We start from the raw sequence: 21,859 nt of genomic DNA, 5'->3' as shown, positions 1-21,859 counted from the left end.
TAGTCTATTGCTGGAGGTTAGCTTTCTATACTTAGATCAGAATAACTTAAAAAGAATGACATTTGGTTGCACAAAAATAAGTAGCTTCTGTAGATAAAACCAAACTTTAAAAAATCCCTTCTTGGGAATTCCCTGGCGGTCCAGTGGTTAGGATTCTGGGCTTTCACTGCCAGGGGACCGGGTTCGATCCCTGGCTGGGGAACCAAGATCCCGCAAGCTGTGCGATGCAGGGGGAAAAAAATATATCTTCTTAAATGGGAAAAATGAAAACCATTTGGAGGATATATGACAAATAAAAGGCACATAACTTGATTATTTAAACAGCTCCAGTAAACCACTGTGAAAGCCATTAACATTCACTCCATAGCTAAATGAGCCAAGACATAAACGAAGCTAATTCACAAATGGGGAAATAAAATAATAAACATGGAGAAAATGTTCTGAGTGATCCGTTCCCCCTTATCTAAGTTTTCTAAATACTCTGTAATGTGGTACATTGCTTTTGCTGTTGACGTGAATTTAGGTGGCCATGGGCAGAGGCCTGTTGTTGGTTCTATAATCAAGGATCAAACAACTGGATGGACTGTTTGAAGGAAAACATGGCTTAATAGTTTTAAGAGGTGCGTTAAGCTTAGAACTTTTAAAATTGTATTATCCAAGGCCAATTCTGGATGAAATCGTGAAGTTGGCTCTGATTTCCTCTTTCACAGCTTCCTCCAAGGTTGTCATGTGGGTGAGGACTCAGATACAGCCCTCCCTCGGTATCCAAGGTATCCAAGGGGGATTAGTTCCAGGGACCACCCCCCCCCCCGCAGATATGAAAATTTGTGGATGCTGAAGTTCCTTACATAAAATGGCATAGCGTTTGCAAATGATCTATGCACATCCTCCTGTATATTTTATTATTATTATTTTAAAATAAATTTACTTATTTATTTATTTTTGGCTGCGTTGGGTCTTCGTTTTTGCGTGCGGGCTTCCTCTAGTTGCGGTGAGCGGGGGCTACTCTTCATTGCGGTGCCCGCGCTTCTCATTGCGGTGGCTTCTCTTGTTGCGGAGCACGGGCTCTAGGCGTGCAGGCTTCCGTAGTCGTGGCACGCAGGCTCAGTAGTTGCGGCTCGCGGGCTCTACAGCGCAGGCTCAGTAGTTGTGGTGCACAGGCTTAGTTGCTCCGCAGCCTGTGGGACCTTCCCGGACCAGGGCTCAAACCCGTGTCCCCTGCACTGGCCGGTGGATTCTTAAACCACTGTGCCACCGGGGAAGTCCCTGCAGTGTCGTAAGAGACTTCCTCTCCAGGCCTTCAATTTGTACCCCAGAAATGACCTAAATATTATATATTCCTACTAGAGTTAAACGTCCCTAGGAATATCTACGTTTTATCTAGGATTCTATTCCTGAATTGGTTGATTTGGCCTGCGCTGGGGTCCTAGCCCAGACGGAGACCCCTTGTCTCAGCCAGGGAGGTTCTTTTTCCGATCGGATTCACACAGCCAATAACAAAACCTATGCTGAGACTGGAACAGCACGAGCTTTATTTAATGGCTAAAGAATGGAGAAGCGGAAACCTCGTTTGCAAATCAACTTCTCTACCCAATTCCAGGGGAGACACTATGTTTATAAGAGGGTCGAGGTAGAAGGGAGGGAATTGGAAAGAGTGGGAGGAATATTCATGACTTATCCGAGAACGGGGGTGTGGTTTGGACCTGGAACTGATGCAACTCTCCTTTTCAGTCCTTGTATGGGCTTTTCCGGTTGTTGTCATGGCAACTGTCAGCTGTCATTGCACCGGCGGGTGTGTCATTTAGCATGCTTAGGTATTACAATGAATGTATCATGAGGCTCTAGGTCTACTGGAAGTTAAATCTTCAGCCATCTAGTGCCTAATTGGTTCTAACTAGTTCTTGTGTTTTTCTTTGCAGCTTCCTCCCAAAACTTAGGTTAAGAGCAATTGGTTTCCATTCAAGCCAGGGGCAAGAGTATGATTCTGGGGCAACAGCTTTGGTAACAGTTTGAGGCTTAATCTAAACTCATAAGTGAAACTCTAGTGGAATTTCAGGCCTCGTTCAAGGTGGGGAGTGAGGGTTTTGCAGGATAGTGGAAAACACCCCCACAAAGAGGTAGGAAAAGTGCCTCTGAAAAAGGTAGAGTTGTGGTTGCCACAGCTGATTATTTAAAAGGAGAGGGATTTTGGCCCCTTCTCTCCCTGTTGGTTCACGACCTCAGGTAATTACCCAGGTGAAACCTCCGCCCCCACACTAACACACACACCCTAGGAGGTCATAGAATGACTGAAGAGGCAGGACATTACAGATTGGTAGGTGGCAGTTTTAATAAGCAAGGGAACTTACATAGGTGGTTTGCCTTGGATATCCACTGGCCAGAATCTTAAGTTTATACAGAGGCCTTAAGTGGGGGAAGGGGGGTCGCACTTACCAAAAAAGTCCAGATGGTTTCAATAACACCTTACTCTCTCAAGGCTGCATCCTTCAAGTAGCACCTAGCTCAGGAACAGCGGGCAGAAAGTACATTCCAAGGACAGAGGGGTAAGGAGCCTCTGACTGCCTCAGTCCACCTCCTGGGTCAAGCCGAGCCCACGTCCAGTCGATTACTGCTATGTGGCTCTGATTCTGTTTAAATGGAAGATATGCTGTATCTAGGAAACCTGAGGCGGGGCTAGAGAGGGCTGTGAGACTGCAGGCGCCTTCCTCTCGTGGGACTCGAGGCAAGGAACTCTGCACGTCTGGTAAGTCTGTCCCTGCGGACGCAGACAAATTTAAAGCACGCGGGGAGGGAGGCAAGCAAACCCAGCGCAACGCCGCCTCCGGAAGGCGCCCACTCTTGGGCTTCCGGCACCGCCCCTCTCCCTCCAGGCACTTCCGTCTGGGCTGGCAGTTCTTGGACTGCGGGAGGCCACGCCCAGTTTTTCCGTCCGGTCTCTCGGCACCGCATCCGCTAGCGCCACGAGGGCAACATGGCAGGCGGCGAGTTGCGGGCAGCGCTGGAGCAGCTCCTCGAAGCCCTGGCCATCCGCACGGAGGTCGTGGAGCACCCGGAGGTGAGGCGCTCCCGCCGGGACCACCCCGGGAGGGGGTGGGCTCTGCTGCAGCTTCTATGGGACGAAGGCGCTAAGCCTAGACGTCCCAGGGGTAATGTGCCGCAGAAACTTCCGTTCTAAGGCATTTCCCGGGATCCAGAGTACGAAAGGGACCTGAAAGCACCATCAAGGGCCTGTCCACTTCGGACGCTGATGTTATTGTGAAAAAACCTGTTTTCTTCTTGGAGTGATTTTTTTTTTTTTTTTTTTGGCCGCGCCACGTGGGATGCGGAACCTTAGTTCTCCACCAGGGATCCAACCCGTGACCCCTGCAGTGGAAGCGCGGAGGCGTAACCACTGGACCGCCCGGGAATTCGGAGTGATTTTTTATGTTGAGAACTAGTACAACATATTGAGAACTTGAGCATCTCAAACTGGCTAGGGATGTTTGGTCAGTGTGTCAACTTTATGCGTATGTAAGTTGCCAAGCAGTAAACCCGTCTTTGCAGTGGCTGCAGCAGGTGCATACAGGACGCCAAGGTTAGAGCTTGGTATTTTTTTAACATGATTTATAGATGGGAAGATTTTTTTTGCACATATCTGAAGGAGCCAGTATGTAACCTGAGTGGTGCAAGGACAAAGTTTTTGCCCAACGCTTGAGTAACAGCTAATGATAATTAGGTAGATATGGTGATAATCTTCCAAGTTTAGAGAAATTCATCAAAACTATATTCTTTGACCCTTTTGCCTCCCTTATAGTCCACATACTCTCCCCCTTTTTACTGTGCGTATTGCCAGCTTTTCTGATTTTTTTTGTATATTAGTCCAGGGTCTCTCATTCCCTGCCCTCACTCCCTCTCTGTGGTTATCTGTATAGAGTGGAGATCGTCATATGGCCTGGATGTAATGGAATGCCAAGGAATAGGAGTCTGGGCTGCTATAAACTTTTTTAAATTTTTATTGGAGTATAGTTGATTTACAGTGTTGTGAGGGCTGCTATAAACTTTACCAAAAGTTTAATGGAAAAACAAAAAAAGCATTTTAGGAGTGAGAAGGCTTGGCCTGCACATTGGAATGGAGAACTGGCCTAAGAGAAACTATCAATACTTCCTGAGGTCCTGAGATGAGATATATTTGCTAATGGGCTGGGGATGGATGTCCACCAGTGAAATCCAGGGCACTGAGTACTCCCTAACCTTACACCCACCAAGCAATATACAGATAACTGTATGTGTGCAGTGTGCGTATACATGCATATTATTTTTAAACTTCTCATGTGATATTTCACAGGTGTTTACAGTTGAAGAAATGATGCCTCATATCCAACATTTGAAAGGAGCACATAGTAAGAACTTATTTCTTAAAGACAAAAAGAAAAAAGGCTATTGGCTGGTGACAGTTCTTCATGATAGACAAATTAATTTAAATGATCTTGCCAAGCAGTTAGGTGTTGGAAGTGGAAATCTGCGGTTTGCTGATGAAACAGCCATGCTAGAAAAACTGAAAGTTGGCCAAGGCTGTGCCACACCGTTGGCACTCTTCTGTGATGATGGAGATGTGAAATTTGTTCTGGATTCTGCTTTTTTGGAAGGTGGACATGAAAAGGTGTACTTTCATCCAATGACCAATACTGCAACCATGGGATTGAGCCCTGAAGACTTTCTCACATTTGTGAAGAAGACAGGACACGATCCCATAAGACTAAATTTTGATAAAAACTAATTGGGTTAATGTTTAGAATACATTTATTTCTGAAAGCTGTTTTTCTTACTTGTAATTATAAAAAGCATTAAAAGTGGTAAGATATATATGGCACCTTGGTTTGGTGACTACCTAAACTACTTAAGGAGCTATTTAACTATTTCATCTTAAAGGAGCTGTTTTTAAAAAGATATATTGAGGTAGTTTTAGTCAGCTCAGAGATTCCACCCTCCCCTTCCCCCATGACAATTACTTGTTACAGGAATGCCTTCAACAATTAAGGATGAATTAACGTAGGGAGTTCCCTGGTGGCCTAGTGGTTGGGATTCTAGGCTTTCACTGCCATGGCCCGGGTTCAATCCCTGGTCAGGGGAACTGAGATCCTGCAAGCTGTGTGGCAGCCTAAATTAATTAATTAATTAATTAATTAACATCAAAACTAAGATTAGTTAACTATCTAAAATTAACTATATTACATCTTCTGTAAGGTGTTTATTATACTTGAAAAAAGCAAGCTGCAAAAACAGCATATATAAAATACATATGACAGTGTACATACAGGGGAAAAAGAGGAATATGGGAATATATTCAACTGTTAATAGTGGTTATCTTTGGGGAATGAGGATTAAGGAATAAGAATTCCCCAGCAATATAATTAAACATGGGGGCAAGGGCAAAACCTTCCTATTACTGGGTGTTCGTTTTTAAACCAATGCTTTCTTTTTCAGTGAAAAGCTAATTTTTAAATAAAATTCTATCTTTAGAAAATTTTAATCTAGAAAAACACTCAAAGTAGGGATGGAAAATGTTATGTCATAATCATTATACTAATGAAATTGTATTTTAAAACTCAGGAGCAGAATATACATAGGCCATTAAGAAGGATTTGCTTAGTCTTCGGAGGTTACAAAATGTGAACATGCTTGAACAAGGTTCCTCTGTCCTCTAGGCTATATTAAATTTTACTCATCCCCTTTCAACTGTGGCATCTAAAGCAGTATAAGAACCCAGGATTATGTATTGTCAGTTGTCATATAGAAGCTAGTTCAAAAACAGAGGAAAATTGATGTACTTTTCCACCTCACTTAGATTCAAACAAAACCCCAGTTGAGGGTATGACTAGACTAGGCTACAAAATAGCCTAGAGGTCTTAGGAAAATTCTCGTTTCCTCTAGAGTACAATCAAGTGGGATATTTGAGAGATAATCATATTTTCCTAAGGTTGAACACTCAAAAAAATAATTTGCTTCTGGTAGAGAAATTGTACTTAATTTGTACCAATTTGCATTACTGAAAGGCAAAAGTGAAAACTTGTCATTTTTGGATATATTTGGTTAGAAACTACAAGTCTACGCAAGGCAGAATTTTTATAAAATACAGAATGGATTTAAGAGATGAGTTAGAAATATTTTCCATAAATGATAACCTTATTTCTGAGGTGCTATGTTAGTTTTTGCCTACTCTGTACCATATCTCTAAGAAAGAGGAAATTTTAGGTTTCTTTACATATAAAATTAAGGTTTAACGAATAGAATCAAAGACACCGAGGACCTTAGATAACTGGTCTAACTGTCCTCCCCACCTTATGGTGAAAACAGGCCCAGAAAGACTGACCTGCCCAAGGACACAAGGCAGGTTGCCATCTCTAACATTATGCCTCCCAAAGTCTAGATGTGAAAATGAAAGAGACTGATTTGTACAATCTATTATTGTATTTAAACCTATTTTGAGGTTGACAAAACTGATAGACTCTCAGTTCTCTCCCAAAACCTCCAATACTCATCCCAAAGTGATTAGGACAGAATCATCTAAACAAGGTTATATGTTATGAAGCACATAAAATAGGTTTTCTAGGGCAAAGGGAAAGGAAAGAATAATACTTGGCTAAATTATAAGTTATGATTGCTGACCACCTGTTACAAAAATCACCTCTTTTTATATTAGTTTAAAATTCACCTCTTGTTATATCAGTTTAACAAGTGAATGTTAAACCAACTTAATTTTTTTAGGAGAAATAAAGTTAAAAACTAAAATGAAAAATAATGAACGTTTTTAAAAAAAGGCAAATCTGCCAAATGATGGTATCTATTTTGTTATAAACTGGATTTTTTGTTATGACCTGTGGCTTATATTAGGTATAGCCAAGTAATAAACATTTTGCCATTCAACTCCAAATTTCTCAGTAGCATTACTTTTAAAGGAAATGTTACATCTTTTATATTATTGGATTTGATATTTAATAACAGTTACAAGTACAATGGCAAACACTGAAAGAGAGAACCCTTAGTAGAAAAGAAAAAGACAATTTGAAATCACGTTTTGTTAAAGGGTGTTGTAAGTGCAACTTTATCCATAAGCATTCCTTTTAAGGCATTTTCATTGTCCAGATATCTCAACATGTACATCAAGGTTTATATTATAAAATGGGCTCCTTTTGTATTATTCATTCAAGGCTTAAAGAAAAAAATACATCTCAGGACTAAGTGTAGCAGAAAAGAAAACACAAAAATTCACTTTTCTCATAAAAAGTAACTTAAAATACAAAAGTCATTTAGCATACATTATTACTCCTCATTGTAATTCCAGATTTGGTACAATATCTTTTTCACTTCCTGACATAAAATTTTAAGACAGTGCAGGCTGTAATACTTCATTTGTGAGGTGGCTGCAATTCCGTAATATGCACAGTGATTTTTAAATAGGCTTTTACCATGCCTTGCATGAAAGGTGCTACATACAAACCTGTTTTGTGTACTCTTTGGTAACCACCAGTTCAAAAACTTGGACCGAACATTTCCACACTGCCAGATCTGAAGCACTTTATTGGAGCTCTGGGCCGAAGCTATTACCCTGTATATAAATTCTTTAGTTTCCGAGGGGGTTTGGGTATTGATTTAGAATAGAGCCAGATCATTTAAAAGCATGTCAGGCCCCAGTCTGGAAAGTGGCCCCAGTTAGTTTCTAGTTGGCTACACTATTTTGTTTGGCAGAAGGAGTTTATCTAAGGGAAAAGCATGACTTCATACTAAGTTTGCTTCTGATGGTATCTTTTGGAGACGGTAAAATATTCATGTGGTTATCTAATCCTTTCTTGAAATGGTATGAAAAAGGTGATTAATATAATTGAGAATATTCCGCTTTTGCAGTCTCAAGTATTCTCTTGGTTGTCTTGCTGCCTTTTCTCAGGGTCAGCCCACTCAGATTTAGTACTTTATAGGCTACCCTTAAGCATTTTCTAATTGAAGCAGTAATGTGCTGCCTCAGTCAGCATGTTCTCTATTTTAGGATATTAGTGTCCTGGAGAGACCAAGCTGTGATATCATACACCCTACCCTCACTGGGCTACCTCCTACTCATTAAATTTCAACTTTCAGTAAATGTCCTGGAATGTGTCCTAGTTGTGCAAATTAGATGCTAGTTAATATAAATCTAAGTTACTCACTTACTGTATTTAGCTAAAACATAATTTCTATATTTACTTTCAATTTATCCACCTAAAGATGAATTTACATTTTTTACATGCAAGTGTCTCTAGACTGCCATGATACCCATTATCAATCTGATACTTGAATCTAGGGAGTCATGATGGAGACATGTTTCAAAGTCTGGAGAATAGGTTTTAAATATGTCTGTTGTGCAATATTTGTATTTTAGTAAGAATCCTTTGTATTTACATTTACATAGCACCTTTCATCCAAGGGTTTAAAAGTGATTTAACTTTACAGCATTATTTGGTGGCAAAACCTAAGTTAATGGTGGCATTACGAAGTCCAGGTTCTCTAACTTCCATTTCAGTTTCTTTTCAACTATACATGCTGTATTTCTTTTCATTAATGGTCTTTCTGAAAGTAGACTATGAACACAGCAGTGTTACTGGCCTACCAAAAAGAGAAAGAAAAAAAGAAAGGTATGAGGAAGGAGGGAGAGAGGGAGACACGTATCTCATGGTTACTAGGTTAGTGATGAAACACACAGTTCATAAACCACACACTATGGAATTATTCCAAAAAGATTTTTAGAGCTGGTAGTGAGAGCCTAAGAAGTATATTGTTAAAATTAAAAAGTTAGTATCTTTCTCATTTCAGACCTTTAAGATTATTCTGATATTTGTTAAATAATGAATTTGCATTAGTAAGTATCAATGCAGTTTTTTGACTTCATAAGAAAATAAAACTGTGATATAAAATTGGAACTACAAAAAAATTGATGTTTCCCTGGGTTGACTAAATTTACTTTTTTTTGTGCTTCTTTCAAATGTTTAAGGTAACAAATGCATACAAATATTTCAAAAGTACCGATAACAGTTACCAACTTTAATGTAGTATTATAAAGGACAAAAACAGAAAAATTTTTATTAATAAGTGATAACCTTAATAATAAATGAGTTCCTGGCAAAATGCAGATCATAGTAAATTATTTACATTATTTTTGCCATAAGAAAACTTCTTAAGCAACAGTCAGCTCTCAAGTTAAAAAACAAACACATACATAACCCAGTACTAAAGGAGGGAAATGAGTTCAAACACAACAGCTTTATCTTGGGAATGCCATTTGCTAGAAAACCACCTTACTAAAAAAAAGTTTCAGAAAAACACACTTTAATTACCTTAGATCCATGTGTGAATTGCTTAGTGTTGCTAGTGGGGAATACGGAAAGATTAATATCACTGTAAATTTTTTATAACTCCTATCTTATGGATTTTTCAGAGTTATCTCATAAACTGAATTTATTTTGCAGTGCATCAAAATAATTGGCTTAAAAAAAAAAAGAATACCAACACATGCAGTCTGCTAACCAAATAAGGCTCTGACATGCCAAAACAATGTTCTCTGTATCTTGATATATAGTACATCCCACAACATACTACAGCATTTAATTTAGGTTTACACAACTAAATATAAATGGCTAGATTTAGACTAATACTTAGCAGAAGCATTAAGCAAACATGGATAAATTCATAAACAAATGATGAAAGAAGTATATTGTTCTTGGAGTACTTCTTGAAACCTTAAAACACTTGGTCCTTAGTGAGAGAACATCCTTTATTCAGTAGATCTTAACAGTACAATGTACGGTAAGTCACAAAACCTTCTAAAAATTTTGGCAGTTGACTCCAGTAGTGCTCCTTGATTCAAGGAAGGAATGAAGGTTTGTATTTCTTTCCTGCTCTAGTCACGAAGGATTGTTAAAGTCTTAAAGATTTTAAAAAGTGATTCCTATAGTTGGGTGTCTTGTTACTTCAGAAATAAAGGCTTCACACTGAGAAACTGAAGGACACTTTTCTCTCTGTATTTAGTTGGAAGGTAGAAAGAAGAAAGAAAATATAAGAAAAGCTTGAAGATAAGAGATATAAAATACAGAGCAACCACTAAAAGAACAGCATGCACCAGATACTTCTATAGGGATGAGAGTGACAGAAAGTCAGAGACAATTTTTCTTTGAGTGGCTCTTCATAGAAAAGGCATTTAATTTATTCTCCTCAATTATCAAGAATGTTGCACAGAAGTTGTATTCCTACCACAAAGAAAGACTTCAAACTGAAAAAGTAATTTCTAAAACATTACTCATTAGTAAAATCAAATTTAAATTGAGGGGAAAAAAGAAAAATAATTTTTAAAGATTGGTTTCCTGCACTGATGGGAAAAATCTTTTGGGACTCACCTAATCTTGATTTACTAGTAAGACAGAAAGTCATGAATTAAAGCAAGCAATATTTACATCTGTTAATGCAATGTGCACTTGTTCTTACACTTAATGCCAGTTAGTTTGTATAAATGAGATTAATCTCATTTACATTTTAAGCAAGAAACTCACCACTTGGCCCACATGTCATGTAGTGGGTAATAGAATTAGGAGCTTTGTTGCTCCCTAGACCTGCTTTTTGAATTTCTGCTTTCTTGTACTTTGTCCACATCTGCAGGAGAAAAGCATTTCATGTTATTTAATGAAAGGCTAAACAGAATACAATTCATGAAGATAAGAAACTAAAGAGCTCTCATTGAGTAGGGCAAGGAGAAGGAATCTAACTCTGGAAATGTTATTAATCCGAAAGACATCTCTCTACTTAAAGACTGATTTTTATATTTTAAAAGCTATTAAGTAATATACTTATGCCCTCTTAGTGTCAGATAGGTTTACTTACTATGTTTATTTAACTAAATGGTCACATATAGTTTTAAAGTAAAAAATAATCTTGCATGCAGCAGCAGAAACATCCATAATGAAATAATTGTATTATTTACTAAGAAAACCAGGGCTTGAGGCATAATTTATTGGCAAATAATATACCTATTTACACTGTTAGAACTAAAATTGCTTTGATCAAAGGGGACCCAGTGCCTCACAACATAAATTTACAATGTCACAAATAATAAGGGTGTAATTTCTAGAAATCTAAGCTAGGAATATGAAAGCTATTCAATTTCATCTAAAACTGGGGTACTAATACAGGCATACCTCGGAGATATTGCAAGTTTGGTTCCAGACCACTGTAATAAAGTGAATATTGCAATAAAGCGAGTCACAAGAAGTTTTAGTTCCCAATGCATGTAAAAGTTGTGTTTACACTGTACTGTAGTCTATTAAGTATGCAATAGCATTATATCTAAAAAACAAAGTACATACCTTAATTTAAAAATACTTTGCTAAAAAGTGCTAACCATCATCTGAGCCTTTAGCAAGTCATAATCGTTTTGCAATAGCCACATCAAATACCACTGATCACAGATCACCATAACAAATATAACAATAATGAGAAAGTCTGAAATAGTCTGAGAATTACCAAAATGTGACACAGAGACACGAACTGAGCAAATGCTGTTGGAAAAATGGCGCCGATAGGCTTGCTCAACACAGGGTTGCCACAAACCTTCAATTTGTAAAAAAATGCAGTATCTGTTAAGTACAATAAAGCAAAGTGCGATAAAACGAGGTATGCCTGTAATCTGTGAAGCCGCTAGAGTATTTATGGAGCTGTCTTGGAGGAAAAAAAGTGCCGCTGCTCAATTGAGTCAGAGTTGCTTCACTTTTATCCCCCCCAAAAAAATTTTTTTTTTAAATTGGGGCATCTTTGTAAGATTTCATTCATAGAAAATATTATGTTGATTTTTTTAAAGTTTGGGAAACACTAGCTCTATATGATTTCTAAGGTTCTTCTCACTGCTAAAATTTTGATTTCAAGTGCTATCAAGAAACACAGGTAAAATAGTGTTTGGGGGGAATTTTATGACTCTACAGCTGGTGACAGTTTCTGGCGGAAGTCTAACCTGTATTCTTTGACATCAAGACACATGGACATGGTATGTATCTATCTGTCTTACATGCACAGTGTGTATGTTCTTTTGGAAAACATGCTGTATATATAACTATAGCCATTTGGGTTAGAAATACTTCTTTCCTGTAAGTCTAATATTGTAAAATAATCAGTTTTTACTATAATAGCATATGATTTCTCAATATATTTTTATAAATAAATTTAATATTTTAAACAAAGTATAAGGCCAGACTTATCTGAAAAGTTGAAATGGTTGTGAAATAATCTTTGACTAAATGTGGAAATTACACTAATTATTACATTTGTATCATATATGGCCCCATGTAATCTCACCTATATTTACCATTAAGTTTTATTATCAGGTTATGAAAAAAGGGACACCAAAAACATTTGAAATGTTCGGACTGATTATGAAACAAGTGACAACAAAACAGACTGATGTATTCATGTAGATACTAAAAAATATGAAAAATTTCTGATTGTGTTTATTTGATTACCTGCATTAAAAGCATTTTTAGTAAGAGCTGGCTATGAGAAAAGAGAATAGCTTAATTTATAAAGGATACAAATGTCTTTCTTTCTTTTTTTTAAAAGTTTTGGCCGTGCCACACGGTTTGCAGGATCAGGGATCCCTGGTTTCGCGACCAGGGATAAAACCTGGGCCCTCAGCAGTAAAAGCGTGGAGTCCTAACCACTGGACTGCCAGGGAATTGCCAGGATACACATTTCATTAAGCAAAGATTCTCTATAAACTTTGTTTTCTTTTGCCCAATTAATAACAATAATAATTTAATACAACGTGTAAAATAATAATTTCCTCCCCATTTTTAAAGTTACATTTCAAATCATTTCTTCTAGATGCCAGGCTGCATGACTGTCAGTAATATTTAGGCTGAATCAAGATGGCAAAAACATTTCAGAGACAGAACTAAGATATACTTCTCTAGATGTAAGTGAGTCAGGGTTATGGGTTTCTTGAGGTTTTCTTTTGTTTTGTTTTATTCTGGAATAAAACAATTCAAGTTTAGCTGATTCTGCTTTAAAAGTGCTATGACCACAGCAAGATAATTTTAAAGTTTATGACATGAGTCAGAGTTAGCAAATATTTTCTCCATCTTTTATGATTAATTTTTAGTTAAGAGCTTGCATTTATTCTTAATTCTAAAATTTGTTCTACTAAAAACATACTTGTGTGTTTAAGTGATTACAAATACTAATTTTGCATTTTATTTTAGCACAATGTACTCCTTTTAGAAAATTCTGTTTTAAGGACAGACATATATAATTTAGTAATAAATTATAGAATTATATAAGTAACAATCTTCACCACTTTATAAGCTTGCTACCCTTTTTGAACAGAAGTAAAAATGCAAATTTCTCACACATGGAGTATGATTTGCTTTATTTCTCTTTGACTCTCTATAAAAAAAAAACCTGAAAAAACTACTGTGTTAACTGATGCCAAGTAAAAAAGTCATCTTGAAGGAAAGATAGTACTTGAGCTCTTACATTTATCAAATGAAGAAAAGTGCAGAGAAGAAACAGAATACAAATACTCCTAGTCCCTGTATGTCACATTTAAATTTGATGTTTTTTTTAAAAAAAAAAAAAGAATTACGCTAAATTTATGAGTATTAACAAAGTTTTAAATCTGAACAATTTTATAAATATGAGCAGTAGTTAATAACTATTTCTTTGAAAATAAAACAGCAGGGCAGAAGGCATAATTAAATGGCAAAAGAAAATGACATCTTTTTAACATGTTTTCCTTACTAATACTATACACGTGCAATATGAAGTGCACATTTTGGGAAAAAAAAAAAGAAGAGGAAGAGAGGTAGGGAAGAGAGGGAAAGGGGAGCAAAGGGAGGGAGAGAGACAATGAGCATTCTTTTTTGGAACCAATGAAGTAAATATGACTTGGAAATGCCTTGTTGGTAATTATAGCATGCAACCATTTTAACATGCTTCTAGGTATCAAAGTAACAATCTCTTATTAGGTGACAAGAAATGTCAAAGAGGAGCATGTATTGTTAAGGTTCTTAAAGTCATGCAAAAAATGTACAACGCAATTAATATTTCATGCAAGCTTTGTTGTGGTTACATAATCACATTTATATACATGCCACAATGTACACCTGAACACTATCTACAATTTAAAAATAAAAGTATAAACCTAGCCAAATGATACTTTTCAACAGCAGCTCTTCAAATCAGATTAGAGAAGCATAGAGCATATCAAATGACATCAGTATTATATTGTGCAGTTTTGATCATACACAACCATATTCATACCAAACAGTTTGATTATCCTCAGAAACCAACAATGCAGCTTCTGTGTCATCAGGATACAGGCATGCAGGAGTGATAAGATTATTGCTAACTACAGAAGACTGTGGGTTACTGTTACTGCAGTTCTGATTATCAGAAAACTGCTCAGTATCTTTCTGTGCAGCTTTATCCAAAGAAGTAGAAGCCTGGTCAGTTAGCCTGGTGACTGGTCTGGGAGGTAGCCCACTTATGTTACTAACTAATTCTGTATTCAGGGATAAAAATGGCTGAGATGGATGAGCCACAGTAAATGAGTCTATGCTATCCTTAGCTGATATTCCAAATGCATCATTAGACATATTAACAGTGGCAAAAGTTTGGTTTAGAAAATGTGACCTTTCTGTTCTTGAGTTTCTGGCCTGGGCATATGGAGACGTGGGCTTGTCTGTAGCTAAATCATTTTGTGCTTGAGAACCTACAGCATAAGTTGGACTGTGAAGTGGATGAGAGGACCACTGGTGTAAACGGTACTCACTAGATGTTGCAGTGATGCTGCTATCAGCAGTAGCTGGTGGTGAATCAACTGACATATGTAGTCTACTGTCCTTGGTCAAAAAGTCATGGATGCTTGTCCTTCGGGTAGTTCCTTCAGCAGTAGAGATCACACTGCTTGCACGAGGTAAAGTGGCATAGGGATTACTATCTTTTGATTGTCGTGACAGAGAAGTTTCTTTTACTACTTTTATCTTTCCTTGAGTGCCTAGTGTAGGCTTTCCTGAAGAACTAACGAAATAGGTATCTTCAGTCTTTTGAGGACCAGGTCTCACAAATTGTTCAGGCTTAGTTGTCCGTCTATCATAGAAGTCTCCTGGAGTTTTTCCACTTACTGACCTGGCCAGACCACAGCTAACTGGTTTGTTTTTTCCCAAAAAGTCAGAAGAGACAGACAAACTTTTCATTACTTCATCTAAAAGATTCTCTTGACTTGAGGGCTTTATCTGTTTAAAAAAAAAAAATCAAAGCAGATTAGTGAATACAGCCATGCTTTTACTTTCCTGATACATTAGACTGTGCAATAAAAAAATTGCTAATGCCTCTAAACCCTCCTTAAAAAAAAAAAGCTCTAAAGTTCAACCATAGAAATTTAACTTGTAGTGTCCATCTAAATTAAGGTCACCATAGATAAAACTAACCTGTATTGAGGTAAGCTTGTTGCTTTCTTCCAAAAACTGTTGTAGAGTAACAACTTCACTTCCAGGGGAACCAGTTTTGACCTTGTGATGTGCTCGACTCTCTAGTGTTTTGTGCTGGAGCACTGGACTTGATTTGGGCTGTCTTTTCAAGTATTGGATTGGACTGCTACCACTGCTGGACCACGCCTCATGCTCATGAAGCAGGCTAAATTCTCCACTGCTGTGGCTTTGTGGCCTGCTTTGGATATTAACTGCACCTGCTTTTGGAGTAAACGGTGTGTTAAGAGTTCAATAATAGAAACGAGATTAAAACTATGTAAGTACTGACATCTGTTGACTGGATTCTTACGAATAGCCAAACTGACTTTCAAAGCTTTATTCAGAAATGCTTAGTAAACCATGTTAATCTCCCATCAGTCTAACAAATGTCTACCATAGCATGCTTCCTTATTTGTCAAGTTGACAAATATTATAAGCTCCACAGGGCAAAGACTTGCCATCACCACCATACCCACAACCTAAACATATAAAGCAGGCACTCAATACATTTGATGAGTAAATGAATGAATAAACAAGGAAATAATACATTTTTTAAAAGTCAGGTTCAAATAATTGTAAAACACCTCACAATTTAAAACAAAACATGATTATATGAATTTTAAATTATTTGAGAATGTTAAAACCAAAAACTCTTCTAAATGCTAAAAATTCTAATTCTTTTACTTTCTATGAGGTCTGTATTCCTTATTTGAAGGCTTATTTGTTGATCCTAAATGAATAATCTTAAAGAAATATTTTAAAAATTTAAACAGCAAGCATCTAAGGAAAGTCAAATGGAGACATGATGTAATTACTTAGAAAATTCCAGTAAAAATATAAAATTAAGTATGTAGTATTTTATTCTTTAATGTCTGAATCATTCTGCTGAATGATTCTCCCTGATTCTCCCTGCTTTCCACTGTTGGTATGGTGGCTATACAGCTTTCAAAGACTCGGTTGAGGCTGAACAACTATACAGAATGCAAATTACTAGTTCTGGAAAAAAGCTCCCTAAAGTTTATGCTATTCCTTAAGAGTGCTTATTCATTTTGATCCATTGCAAACTGTGTAGATACAGCATTAAGATAGAAAATGCAACTTTCCATGGTTTCCTAATCACAGAGAATAAAATGGGTCAGGAAAGATTTTGGTTCAAGCTATGTAACATTTTACAGGAAAAAGATTTTCTTAAATTTTCAAATCAGAAAAGACTTATTTACATTTCAGACTATATTTTTCTACAGAATATAAAAACATGATTATAAAAAATGAAAAAATAATCCCTCCTTGAAATCAGATTTTTCAGATCATTGCAACAAAGTCAAAGCATTAATAATAAAATATAATCACAACTGAGACAAAATGATTTTATAATATGAAAAAGCAACAGAACAAATGCACTCATTATAATTTAACAATTCTGGACTGTAGAGAACAACTACTTTCACAAACCTTTATAATCTATTAAATAATTCCAGAATCTGAGTAAGCAGTATACCTTTAAGGAAAAAGGTGTTAGTCAATACTTCCAGACATTTACATAAAAATCTCACCTTGGAATGCATATTAAAAAATTGAGGAAAAAGATATCTTGAACTAATTCTTTATATGAACTATATGCACCCATTTGGCTCTTGTTACACTTACACACACACATACACACACACAATTGTCTTTTCAAATTAAAAAAATATATTCCTCCTTATTTCGTGGATAAGAAAAGCTGAAAGTATTTCTAAAACACCTTCTGTGAGTTCAATGTACATGTATCATGAGAAAGTTAAGGACAACCACTTTCATGACAAAGACAAAATGTAAGTAAAATAAGAACCTATAGATATTCTGAAATATAAAGATTACAAGAAAAAGATTTTATCTGTGAGGATGAAAAATGGAAACTAAAATAACTGCTCCTGTTTTTACATTTGTACACATTGAAATACATTTGTATTGCAATGTGAAAAGTATAAAATATTCCAAGGAACTATGTTCCAAACATAGAATGATTTGGATTTCATACTTTACCCCAGAAACTTCATCAATCTCCCACTTTTAAATCTGGAAATGGATGGAGCATATTAATAAATTTACCTACAGCATACCTTTGACTTCATGGAGTGAAGCATTATTATTGCTATTGCTAGTGGATGTTCTGCCACTATCAAGGCTGGCTGGTCTCGAAGCTAAATGAAAAAATCAGGAGACAGTGATAAAACTTCCAGCTGAAGACAATGAACTTTACATTCTGATTACAGAATGCTTTGAGGAAGCAATCATGCATACTTTCACAGGCTGAGCATGCCCACAGAGTTGACTCTTACAGATTAGAGAGCAAAGGCATTTCCAGATAGTTCAGTTAAACAGTTGAGAACAGGACACTTCTCAGACAATAGCTGAGATTCAAAGAAAAGAAGATAAAAGTGCATAATTAGATTTGGAAATGGATTTCTAGATGGATACCAGGACTGTTTTAGTTGAACAGAATGACATGCCCCCCCAAAAAGAAAGCTGGTGATTAGGTCACTTACAACAGATCAGACAAGGAACCCTGCACATTGCAGAGATGCCACGAACAGGAGGAATATGAGCATCTGCACAGTTAATGTCCTGTATTCCTATCCATACAAGGGAAACAATTGCACAGTTAACATGGCCCTATCCTACTTCTTAAAGTCCTGCTTACATATGAAATTCCTTTAACATATTCCTTTACATATGAAATTCTGTTATCCACTATTTGTTAATTTAGTTTGGTAAGATATGACTTTCCAGATAGAAACTAAAAACTCTGAAATGCTCAACATAGCAGAAAATGTGGTTTCTTAGAGTTTGTCCTTTGCCAAAGTGAATATTTTTAAAACCAAACATAAAATGTATCTCATCACTTTAACCTTATGCCAAAATGGCAACAAAATTACCTTTGAGCATTGTGCAGGCATACTTTATAAATGACCTTGATGAAAACAGAGTCAATTTGGATGAAATAATAACCTTAAAAAAGGCAAAAGGGGGTAGTAGGTTTGAAGAAATAGCAGAGGTAGCTATGAGATGCAGGTTAGAGAAAACATGCTTGCTGGCAGTGCCACATTCAGCAGGTCAATGCAAGAGTCTTAGCATTCTCATTCTGTATGTAATATGTACTCTCTAAATAAAGTTCATATCTTACCATGAACTCTTGATCCCGTACTAGAATCATCACTAATACCTTGTGGACTTACGTCTTCAAAGGATGTAGTATCTACATAAAATAGCAAAATGAATATAAAAATATTTTTAACAAAAAATTATAAAATTTTATTTATGCAGAATATGGAAATTCTTTTTCAACCATGTATAATACATCTTGATTTAACATATTTCATAGATTCAATCAGAAACGAATAGGAGTAAGAAACAGAATAGCTCTGATGAGAGTTGACTTGCTTAGGGAAAACACCAGAAGCACTGAAACAATCTGCCTGTGACCCTGCAAAGCAAAGCAAGAGCCTGGGTTGCTCTATATGGTTCTCTGTGATGCTATAGTGTTTCTAGGTTTTTTTGGGTTTTTTTTTTTAAAGCTTCTATCACTCTCTCCTTTTCTCATTCTTTTACTTGGTTTACTTTTCCATTTCTTGTTAGTTCATTATCTGTTTGTTATGAAAGGCCTAGGAAAAGATTTTAGTTATTTGTTCGATGTTTTAAATTTTTGACATGATTTGAAAATTCCCTCAGATCAAATCCAGATTGTTTTGATCATTATTTCAGGTTGCTGCTGTCAAAAAAGTAAACATGGCAAAGTCAAATTAAAATTCCTGTTGCCAACAGTTAACACCACAGCGCAAATAGCAGACGGCCTATACCTTTATTATTAACCAACTGCTTGGATCTGAAGCCTGTAGAAGAGTTGACAGTTGAAAAGTTGATGGCTGTAGTAGAGAAGGCCATAGCTCCCAATTCTTTTCTCCTTTTACCCGTTGAAATATCATCAGGAACCTCCAAATTCTCAGTACTACCTGTCCACTGTCCTCCTGCTAGGACCATGGACTGCACCAGGTCATTCATGGCTGGGATGCAAATGAAAGCAAATGAATCAGCATGGTTAATGTATTTGCTCTTATTTCTATTTTGTATTATAAATGATATGACTTTTGTCTATGGATTAATGCAAGTGAAATAAAAAACTAACCACAAGGTCATTTGAATTATGACATGCATTCAGCTGAATGAAATGAGTAGGCCGAAGGCTGATAAACTTCAATAAATGTTTTTATCACCCTCCACCCCCTTTAAAGATAGGAAAAGGAAATTTACTCTGTACAACTGCCATGCTTTTGAGCAGTGATGTACAATATAATTAGAAGCCTTCATAATGTGGTTCTGTGGTGACAAAAATGGCATGAATAAAGGTAATATGGAGAGCAGTTCTTTACAGCATCACTACTGAAAATGATAAAGAGTCCTTGGTCAGAGCAGATTACTGAAGAAATTATTCATTTTATGAATCAAATAAGTATACCATTCAATAAAAACCTGAAAGAGAGGATATCCAAAGTGACAGACATTTAATATGATTATGTATTTACCTATTCCACTTAAAAAAAGAAAAACCAGAGTATTATTATATAAAGAATGACAAACATTCTCAAGGGTTACAGGCCATTTTATTTATTTATTTATTTAATCCTAGTTCATTAAGAAATTAAATACCTAATGCTAAAGGTTTTGTTATATTTTCTTTAAGTAAATTTCTTTGGGAAGAAATCTCTATGGCATATAAAATTAAAGGTTTTTTTCTGCCAACTTTTAGAAAGTACTGGAAATTTCCAAGTATATTACATGTATGACTAAACATATGCATGTATATGTATAAGTGAACATACATATAATGCAAATTCAGTGCCAGTTAAGAAAAAAAATATTCTTCCGGCTCCTTGTATTACAGGAAGACTGCACTTTGCAAAATAAGAAAATTGGCACAGTCCAAAGAATGGTTAGTGAAAAATTAGTAATGGAAGCCAGTGTAGTCATTTGAAAGAAGCTGAACTGTCATAAAGTCTTACACATGGAACGACGGTAGCAGGCCTTCATTTTGTCTTTATCCTTCGGTCTGTTCCTCAAAAAGGGCAGTCTTTTCAGTGCAACCACTTTAATGTCAGAGCATGAGGAAAAACAGAAACAGAAAAATGAAAGAAAAAAGGGAGAAGAACAGATGGGAGTTAAATGTTGAAATTAAGGACAGAAATGAATGTCTGAGCTTCAGCTATGTAAACTATACTAAAGCTATTATTCTCGTGCTGCTGAGTGATAATGAAATATGAAATATGTACTTTGATACTTTAAAATACTTGAAAAAGCACTGAAGACAATGATGAGAAACATATACTTTGAAAGCTTGGATTGACTAAAGTCCTAGAAATATAGGAACTGATTAGAACTACTTACAGAAGGAACAATTTTCCTAGTTAAGTTGTAAAGATACACCTTTATTATTAGGGCCATTATTGGTGGATCACAGAGTACACATGATGAAAATGTAGAAGGCTTTCAGTCCTCTATTTTCTTTAACTTTTTAAATTATAAGATTTCATTTTGGAAAAAAGGTAATTCAGAAAAATGTACATCCTGTACATTTTTAGTACAAGCATTAGGTAAAATGCCTCAACAAAAACTAGGGGATGTTTAAAATAATCTAAAGAAACTTAAAAAAACTTTCATTATTTCCTTAAACTTCAAAAAAGAAAATAGGGAATTACTTCTTGGTTTAAACTGAATTCTGGTGCATTATTTAGCAGCACCACAGAAATATATACTCTTCTAAGAGAAGTCTTTCAAAAGATGACCATTATATTAATTTCATTTTGCAAAAGGTTGGCTGGGAGAAAGAAAAAACAGTATTTTGATAGTAGCTTTTAAGCTTTGATAAGCCTAAAAGATAAAGAGGTAACCTAAAGCAAGCAAAAATGACAGAAAAATATGTATTTATAACATTTTTAGATATTTTAAAGGGCTTTTGGGGTTATTAAAAAAATCAAAGGTAGCACTATGCAGGAAAATTATATGAAGGAAAATTAGGGTTATACTACAGTAGGAGTCATTAACATAAAAATTAAAATGTTCACTAGAGTCACTAACATTCTTAAGCTACCCTTTAAGAAGATTTTAATACGAAAAACTGTTACACCTTTTTGGAACTGCAATTTAAGAGCTAGGGGAAAAACTCACATCAAGATTTAAAAGCATACTGTACACAGCCTTAATAACTATGCTGTTTCTCAGGGTTTACTGTCATCTTATAAATAATAAAAAGCTCTTCTGACAAACTGACGAGTATCACTCATTAAGGAGAATGCAAGGACATACAGCTTTTT

The 21,859-nt window shown here is 36.1% G+C and overlaps 2 protein-coding genes across 6 annotated transcripts in view; one reads left to right on the top strand and one right to left on the bottom strand.

The window, feature by feature from the left end:
• Positions 1-2,901: 2,901 nt before the first annotated feature.
• Positions 2,902-6,654, top strand: LOC118905743 (prolyl-tRNA synthetase associated domain-containing protein 1). The gene is made up of 2 exons (XM_036872500.1): positions 2,902-3,055; positions 4,325-6,654. The coding sequence occupies exons 1-2, from the start codon at positions 2,972-2,974 to the stop codon at positions 4,754-4,756; spliced, it is 516 nt and encodes a 171-aa protein (XP_036728395.1). The 5' UTR covers positions 2,902-2,971; the 3' UTR covers positions 4,757-6,654.
• A 2,411-nt stretch (positions 6,655-9,065) lies between these two features.
• Positions 9,066-21,859, bottom strand: part of CCDC88A (coiled-coil domain containing 88A) — a 123,816-nt gene continuing 111,022 nt past the window's right edge. Inside the window, exons 26-34 of one of the 5 annotated variants that reach the window (XM_036872495.1) lie at positions 20,552-20,635; positions 19,352-19,555; positions 18,679-18,750; positions 18,041-18,127; positions 17,615-17,695; positions 15,474-15,733; positions 14,816-15,278; positions 10,551-10,650; positions 9,066-10,022 (exon numbers count right to left, since the gene is read on the bottom strand). In XM_036872495.1, coding sequence (XP_036728390.1) covers positions 10,586-10,650; positions 14,816-15,278; positions 15,474-15,733; positions 17,615-17,695; positions 18,041-18,127; positions 18,679-18,750; positions 19,352-19,555; positions 20,552-20,635 — 1,316 coding nt within the window. In that variant the 3' untranslated portion in view covers positions 9,066-10,022; positions 10,551-10,585. The remainder of the gene's footprint in view (positions 10,023-10,550; positions 10,651-14,815; positions 15,279-15,473; positions 15,734-17,614; positions 17,696-18,040; positions 18,128-18,678; positions 18,751-19,351; positions 19,556-20,551; positions 20,636-21,859) is intronic. The other 4 variants (XM_036872496.1, XM_036872497.1, XM_036872498.1 and 1 more) reach the window with 4 other exon arrangements.

The sequence above is a fragment of the Balaenoptera musculus genome, chromosome 13 (assembly GCF_009873245.2).
Source record: "Balaenoptera musculus isolate JJ_BM4_2016_0621 chromosome 13, mBalMus1.pri.v3, whole genome shotgun sequence".
NCBI classification, from domain to species: Eukaryota; Metazoa; Chordata; class Mammalia; order Artiodactyla; family Balaenopteridae; genus Balaenoptera; species Balaenoptera musculus.
Note: the sequence above shows the minus strand (reverse complement) of the source record. Positions and strands in the feature narration are given on the sequence as shown.